This window comes from Rhincodon typus, chromosome 37, assembly GCF_021869965.1.
Source record: "Rhincodon typus isolate 14 chromosome 37, sRhiTyp1.1, whole genome shotgun sequence".
In the NCBI taxonomy this organism is placed as follows: Eukaryota; Metazoa; Chordata; class Chondrichthyes; order Orectolobiformes; family Rhincodontidae; genus Rhincodon; species Rhincodon typus.
In genome coordinates this window covers 6,190,310-6,198,395 of record NC_063368.1, presented here as the reverse complement: position 1 = coordinate 6,198,395, position 8,086 = coordinate 6,190,310, and the positions used below count along the sequence as shown (strand labels likewise).

Below are 8,086 nucleotides of genomic sequence, written 5' to 3'. Positions count from 1 at the left end.
TGTGTGTCTCTGTGTGTGTGTGAGTGTGTGTGAGTGTGTGTGTGTGTCTGTGTGTGTCTGTGTGTGTGTGTCTGTGTGAGTGTGTGTCTGTGTGTGTGTGTATCTGTGTGTGAGTGTGTGTGTGTGTCCGTGTGTGTGTGTGTGTATGTGAGTGTGTGTGTCTGTGTGTGTGTGTGTGTGCGTGTCTGTGTGTGTGTGTGTGTCTGTGTGTGTGAGTGTGTGTGTGTGTGTATGTGTCTGTCTGTCTGTGTGTGTATGTGTGTGTGTGTGTGCACGTACGTGTGTGTGTGTGAGTGCGTGTGTGTATGTGTGTGTGTGTATGTGTGTGAGAGAGTGTGTGTGTGTGTACATGTGTGTGTGTGTATGAGTGTGTATGTGTGTATGTGTGTGTTCAATTTCTTTGTAACCTTTAATTTCTTGGCTGTAAAAGAATTGAAAATGAATGTGGTGGAGGAGCAAAAATATTGGCCGTTCGACTGGGTGAGGCAGTTGGCAACTCTTCCCAGTAAATAGGAATGCCTGACCCTTCATCGCCTGTGTAAATGCCACCGTATGCCTGAGTACTGCCTCTTGGGGAGCCCAGCTCCCTTGGCAGCTACAGGCCACGGAAACTGGGTCACTTTTCAATTAAGTGCCATTTGGTTGAGTAATTGGAGCAGGAGAGGATTGGTACAAAGTGACAGCAGTGAGTGGGGATTAAAGGAACCACGATTCATTTTCTTTAATTGTTTAGTTTTCACTTGCCCTTTTCAGCAGCTGGGTCTGTCCTCGGGGGCGTGGGGGCTAATCAGCCATAAAGACTGCTTTAATCTGCCGCTAAACTTTAGCCTGTTTTCATTCTCTCCCCATTGGCTTTGTCCCATCACCTTCACTCAGTGACTGTTACAGACACACTGGTCTGCATCTCCTCCCGATCTCTGCTGGAGATCCAACAGAAACAAATATCCTTCACTTCTCATCAATTCTTTAAGATTCACATTCTGTGAAAAAGAATGATTCATTTTTTAAAAAATATACTTCTGTAGTTAACCCCTTGTGAAATTGCCATAGCGCCCTCTCTCTCTCTCCCTCTCCCTGTCTCTGTCTCTCTCTCTCTCTCTGGCTCTTTCTCTGTCACTGTCTCAATTTCTCTAATTCTCCCTCTGTCACCCTCTTTCTCTCAATCTTTCTCTGTGTATGTGCGCGCGCGTGTGTGTGTGTGTTTGTGTGCGCTCGTGCGTGTGTGTCTGTGTGTGTGTGAGAGCATACATGCATGTGAGTGTGTGTGTGCTTGTGAGTGTTTGCGAGCGAGTGTGTGCATGTCTGTGTGTGTGCGTGTGTGTATGTGAGAGTGTGTGTGTCTGCATGTGTGTGTTTGAGGCATGCGTGCGTACATCTGTGTGTGTGTGAGTATGTCTGTGTATGTGTTTGTGTGTGTGTGAGTGCGTATCTGTGTGTATATGAGTGTGTGTGCATGTGTGTGTATGAGTGAGTGTGTGTGTGTGTATCTGAGGGTCTGTGTCTGTGTGAGTGTGTGTGTGAACATGTGTCTGTGCCTGTGTGTGTGTGTGCATGTCTGTGTTTGTGTGTCTGTGATTGTATGTGTGTGTGAGTGTGTGTGTCCGTGTGTGTGTCTGCGAGTGGGTGTGCATATGTGTGTGTGTGTGAGTGCGAGTGTGTGTGCGTAAGTGTGATTGTGTGTGTGTCTGTTGTGTAAGTGTGTCTGTGAGTGCGTGTGTTAGTGTGTGTCTGTGTGAGTGTGTGTATGTGTTTGTGCGTGAGTGTCTGTGTCTGTGTGTGCGAGCATGTGAACATGTGTGTGTGTAAACATGTGTGTGTGTGTCTGTGTCTGTGTGTGTGTAAGTGCTTGTGTGTACGTGTGTGTGAGTGTGAGAGTGTGTCTGTGTGTGTGGCTGTGTGTGTGTGTGTCTGTGTGTGTTAGTGTGAGTGTGTATGTGTGTCTGTGTGTGTCTGTGTGCATAAGTGTGTTTGTGTGTGTGTGTATGTTAGTGTGAGTGTGTGTAAGTGTGAGTGAGTATGTGTGTGTGAGTGTGTGTGAATGTGGACCTCATAGAATAGGAGTTCCCTGATTGGGGTTGTTAACCTGGTCCAATCAGGGAGCCCTGGCTGACAGATATAAACAGGAGAGTCAGACACTCTGAGAGCTGGCTCTGAGGGAACTGGATTAGTGTCAAAGACTTGCCACGTGTAAATAAAGGGTGACTGGATACCAGCCTGTATGGACTGACAAGAGTAAATCACGCTGAAGAAATTCGCTCATAGCAGCTGTCTTTGAGTTGGGGTAAACATTTCTGGCATCATGCCGTTATCTGGGAAGCTTGACTTGCTCCATCCAGCCATCGAAGGCTGGGCCCAGTATTTGGAAAGAACGTGTTATTTTTTTCCCGGGCAAATGACATTGGGGCAGATGAACAGCAACGAGTAATTCTCCTGACAGCTTGTGGACCCACAGCTTTTTCGGTTATCAGGAGCCTAACTTTACCTGAGACACCAGAAACTAAAACCTTTCAAGGTTTTAGATGAACTTAGTTAAGAATATAATGAGCCAAGCTTCCTCTAAATCTCAGATGCTTTTACTTGGCAGTTCAAGAACCAGGGGAATTGTATCGGGATTTTTTGACAAGGTTGAGATGATTGGCAGAGGCATGTGATTTTGGTTTAACCCTTAATAAGATACTAAGAGATTGTTTGGGATGTGGGATTAATGATGTGACCATGCAAAAGCACCCACTAGTTGAAGCCCAACTGGACTTCAAACAGGCACCACAACTGGACTTTATCATTGGAAAATGTGGCAAGTGCAGCATGAGTTACAGGGTATTCCGATGGAAATGCATACCGTTGCCAGTCTGACTGAGTTTGAGGGTCACCACTTTAGTAAAGGCAGTTGCACAGCCTCACACAGGACATATCTTGAACAGAGGGACTCTGGGTCAGCCCACAGCAAAACCCCAAAACGAAGCCAAGCCTCGACCAAATGGTTAACAATTTCTCCAGGATCCGGGCCGGTGAGCCATTGTAGTTGCTGCTGGTTTGTGGCCTTGAGATGGTTAAAGAGATCCACTAGGCCTGAATGGAGTAAGAGAACTCATAGGCCAGTATCCAGGAGAATGCACACCCTGGAAAGCTCACCTACATCTGGTTTAGAACAATTAATTGGCTTAGCAACATCCAAATCAGAACCAATCAAAAGAAACGTCTGGTTAAATGGTCACCTGGTTCTAATGGAGGTTGATAGTGGGCGTGGCTGTTTCTGTGATGGCAAAACCAGGCTTTAACAAAATTCACTCTGGACTCCAACCGTTAGCCAGACTGAGAACTTAAACCGGGGAACGTTTACAGATTAATGGTACATCTCCAGTTCCGGTCTCTTATGAGAAGCATCTGGCTCAGTTACCACTGATTGTAGTAAAAGGCTCGGGCCCAAGCTTGATTGGTTGAGAAAGATTCACCCTGATTGGCTCAACATTGTTCAATTAGAAAATGGCTGCCTGAGCGACATCCTAATTAAAGACCTGGAGGTTTTTCCAGGAAGGTCCGGAGACTATCAAAGTGGCCAAGGCCATCTTGCATGTTGACCAGGGAGCAATCCCACAATTCTGCGAGGCCCACACAATGTTAATTGTCTCACGAGTAAACGTAGAGGCAGAATGCCCAATAGCGTGCACATCCAGGATATTGGTTAGTGCAGAGCGTAAATAGGCCCAGATAGAGAAGGAAGGGTTTGGCGATCTTATATGGAGTCAGAAAGCTCCACTGATACCTTCACGGATGTAAATTTGTAATATTAGCGGACCACAAACCCATGCTGGGTCTAATTAAAGAGGACAAGGCCCATAGCTTCAGGCTGAATTGGGCAGTGGGCTCTAATACTAAGCATGTATAATTACAAGTTGGAACATCATCCGGGAGACCAAGTAGTAAATGCGGATACATTGAGCTACCTCCCGCTGGCAGATACACCCCCACTGTTATCGCCACGGGAAGAGTCTGTAATGGTTTTAAATTTTCTGGAACACACTCCCAGTCACAGCTGACAATATCAGACTTTGGAAGCAGAGAGACCCGGTCCTGGCAAAACTGAAACAGCTGGTGGTGATGGGGGAAACTAAAGGGCCGTCACAACCAGAATTGATGATGAAATACTGGCCTCTGTGGAATTATTTCAGTATCTCTCCATCTCATTCTGTCTGTTCCTCTCTGTCTCTCTGTCTGTCTTACCCTCTGTCTCTATCTCTCCACCTCTCTCTGTCTGTTTCTCTCTCTCTCTCTGTCCTTCCTCATCCAACCTCCAATGCCCAGACCACCGACCCCCCTAGTTCCTGCTCAGTTGTTGTGGAAGTGCTCACTATTACCACTAAAACAGCACAGCACTCTCCCAAACTGCACCCCAGACTCCAGGGCAGCACGGTGGCTCAGTGGTTAGCACTGCTGCCTCACAGCACCAGGGACCTGGGTTCGTTTCCAGCTTCAGGTGACTGTCTGTGTGGAATTTGCACATTCTCCCCGTGTCTGCATGGGTCTTCTTCCCACAATCCAAAGATGTGCAGGTTAGGGTGGATTGACCATGGGAAATTGCCCCATAGTAGTGTCCAGGGGTGTGTGGGCTAGGTGGGTTAGCCATAGGAAATACAGGGATAGGGTGGGGTGGGATGATTTGCGGAGGGTGCGTGGGGGGGAGCGGACGGTTTGGTGTAGACTTGGTGGACCGAATGGCCTGCTCCCACACTGCAAGGGATTTGATGATGATGATTCAAATGAAAGTGAAGTCCTGCTGCCCCTTGACATGCTCGAGCTGTGGGAACCTTCGACCTTGGCCAAGCCTCTGGTCACCTGACCCCTAGTGCTCCTTCAGGCTGAAGGTCAGACTGTGTTTGTTCACTCTCCTGGAGCTGCCTGGAGACGCATGGCCAGAGGAACAATACAGCCTGTAACATCTAACCTTAATGCTAACACACACAGGCCTGAACAATCTCACAGTAGTCCCAAGCGAAGCCTTACCATAATCTCCTTGTATCTGCAAAGTCTCCCGATAAAGCTCAGGATCGTGTTTGTCTTTTGAACCATTCCCCATGAACTCGCTTTTCCACCTTCTGCACGTCTCTCCCCCACCCAACCCCATCCCCACCCCCACCCCCAGATGGGTCCCAATGCTTCTGCACTCCACTGACCATTCCAGCCTTTACGTAGCACCGTCATGCTTCAGTCTTGCGGGATCAATATTTCATTCCACCCCTCTACACACTAAATGTCCATGCTCCCAGTACTCTGTCTGTGTACTTTGGAAATCCATTTCCAGCCTCCTCACAGTCCACAGTATGGGGATTGGCGGTGGGAGCTAAATCTTGAGACCATAACAACTTCAGTTGTATGGTTTCCTGGCCAGCTCAGGAGTTTGGGTTCAATGTAGACTGCTCAAGGAAAAACAATGTAACACTGTATAATACATACTGAGGCTGTAAGCTACGATTTGTGACATTCAGAGACAGACCACGCTCTAACCTTACAGTCGCATTACGGAAAGTCTTCCATGAATTCTACTGCCTAAAGCTGGTCAGTCTATTGCATGTGCCTCTCTACACATGCATCTGTCGTTTGCACAGTCAGGCCCTCTGTGTGTTTCGCTGTTCTCGCACTGTGCTATTTACACCCAGTGAGGAGCTGCTCCTTGACTTCGTCGCGGCCAGAAATATAAGACAGCCACCCATAACTCCATTCAGAAACTCAAGAGGGGGTAATGGTTTGCCCAGAGAGTGGGCAATGCTGCTGCTGTGTGGAGTAATTGGGGCAGTCGGCAGGGAGTTATTGAGAGGGAAGGCTGGGTAAACACACGAGGGGGGAGTGTGTGGATAGGGCTGGTGCGAGGACGGTTGGCATGGGGCTAGTACGCAGTGGGTCTTCACCAGCTGGGCTAAATGGCCTTTGCATGGCCACAGGTGTGTGAATTGTAGGGTCAAAATAACCCAGGCTAAGGTGGTGGGTGTGAGAGGTGGAGGGGGGGGTCTATAACATTCCCTGCACAGTTTGCATCTCCTCCCTCACGATGAAGATAAAACCACACAGACTGGTACTGGAGTCACTATCAGAGTGAGTATTTGTAGCAGGCCTCCCCCACTTTAACAGCATGTTGGGACAGAGGGTGGAACTAGGAGGAGGTGAAAGTGAAAAAGGGTGTTTGGACAGAAAAACCAGCAGGACTAGGTTTCAGTGAAATGCAGGTTGGGTGGCAAATGTCCAGGGCCTGTTAGGCAGTGAGTAATGCTGTGTGAGTGGCTGTGCATTTGTAGAGAATGACGGTGAGTACTGATGTGCTTCTCTCTCTCTCTCTCTCTCTCTGTGCTGATTCCCACAGGGCTTACACAATGATGTGATTTACCGTCGCTGCCTCCAGCTCACATTATTGGCGAACGTGGACCAGTAACAGTTGTCCAACATTCCTCCATCTCTCTCTCTCTCTCTCACACAAATATGGCGATGTGAAAACCTGGAGGAGGGTATCCGGGCTTCCAGAGGCTGCCTTAGACACTGGCACCGTTTCTCTGACCCGCATGTCACCTCCGCCCTCAGCCGCTGACCGAGCACGTTGACCTCCGACCTTCCCGGAGGACCGAGACGCCACTTTGACCTCCGCCCTGTCGGCCCGCCGGCCACGATGGGTCCCCCCTACCTGACGGGTGGACTCTGGGGCTACCTGCTGACGGGGCAGGTGCTGATCTGGGCTCGGGCGCACAGCGGCGACGTGGAGCAGGCAGAAGGGGCCGCCGCACCGACAGACAACAGGACCAGAGCGGGAGCCCCCGGGGAGCCCGGCCCAGCTCCGACGGAGCGGGCCCCGGCCTCCGACCGGTGCCGCGGTTACTACGACGTGATGGGCCAGTGGGATCCTCCATTTAGCTGCAACACCGACACCTACCTGTACTGCTGTGGGACATGCCACTACCGCTTCTGCTGTGAATTTGCCCACGACCGGCTGGACCAGAGCACCTGCACCAACTACGACACGCCCAACTGGGTAAACACCGGCAAGCCGCCCATCAAAGTGGACGACGCCGTCGAAGGCCCGGCCAAGGACAAAACCAACATGATCGTCTACATCATCTGCGGCGTGGTCGCCGTCATGGTGCTGGTGGGAATCTTCACCAAACTCGGCCTGGAGAGGGCTCGGAGACCCCAGACGGAGATGAACATGTCGAGGTGAGACTCTCTCCTTACCGCTCGCTCGGGGTACAATTGCCCTCGCTCCCAACAACTGTGCTCCGGAACTAGAGCCACAGATATCTGCGCGTTTCAGGAATCCCCACCCCCCACCCGGCTACAGCATGGTGTGCGGTTCGGCAATCCAAATCGTTAGGAGGGGTTCAATAGCCCCGCAGAGGGGGGCAGAGGGAGATTTACCAGGATGGCACCTGGACTGGAGGGTTTCAGTTCTGATGGGAGATCAGACACTCTTAGGGATAGTAGGAACGGCCGATGCTGGAGTCTGAGAGAACACAGTGTGCAGCTGGAGAAACACAGCAGGCCAGGCAGCATCAGAGGAGCAGGAAAGTTAATGTTTTCTTCAGAAACGTCAGCTTTCCTGCTCCTCTGATGCTGCTTGGCCTGCTGTGTCCCTCCAGCTCCACACTGTGTTGTCTTTGACAGACTGGGAGTTGTTTTCCTCAGACATTGAGGGGGGACATGATTGAGAGGAATAAAGTGATGAGGGGCAAAGACAGGTGGTGGTGGGATCAATGACCAGGGGCATAGATTTAAGGGAAGGGGCAGGAGGTACAGGGGGGATGTGAGGAAACCCTGTTTCACCCAGAGGGTGGTGGGAATGTGGGACTCACTGCCTGTGGGGGTGGGAGAGGCAGAAACCGTCAGCACATTGAAGAAGTATTTAGATGCGCAGTTGCAATGCCAAGTCACACAAGGCTATGGGTCACGTGCTGGGAAAAGGGATTAGAATAGTTAGGTGGTTGTTTTTGACTGGCACAGACTCAATGGGCCGAAGGGCCTGTTTCTGTGCCGTAAACCTCGATGATACGTGGAGATTAATGGATCTGACAGCTTCAGAGGAGCAAAAGGGCCCAGAAGCAACAGTCGC

The 8,086-nt window shown here is 50.2% G+C and overlaps 1 protein-coding gene across 1 annotated transcript in view; it reads left to right on the top strand.

Moving 5' to 3' along the window:
* LOC109919660 (protein shisa-9-like) overlaps positions 1–7,198 on the top strand; it is a 10,696-nt gene extending 3,498 nt beyond the window's left edge. Inside the window, exon 2 of the mRNA XM_048617742.1 lies at positions 6,353–7,198. Coding sequence (XP_048473699.1) covers positions 6,653–7,198 — 546 coding nt within the window. The 5' untranslated portion in view covers positions 6,353–6,652. The remainder of the gene's footprint in view (positions 1–6,352) is intronic.
* Positions 7,199–8,086: the final 888 nt, after the last annotated feature.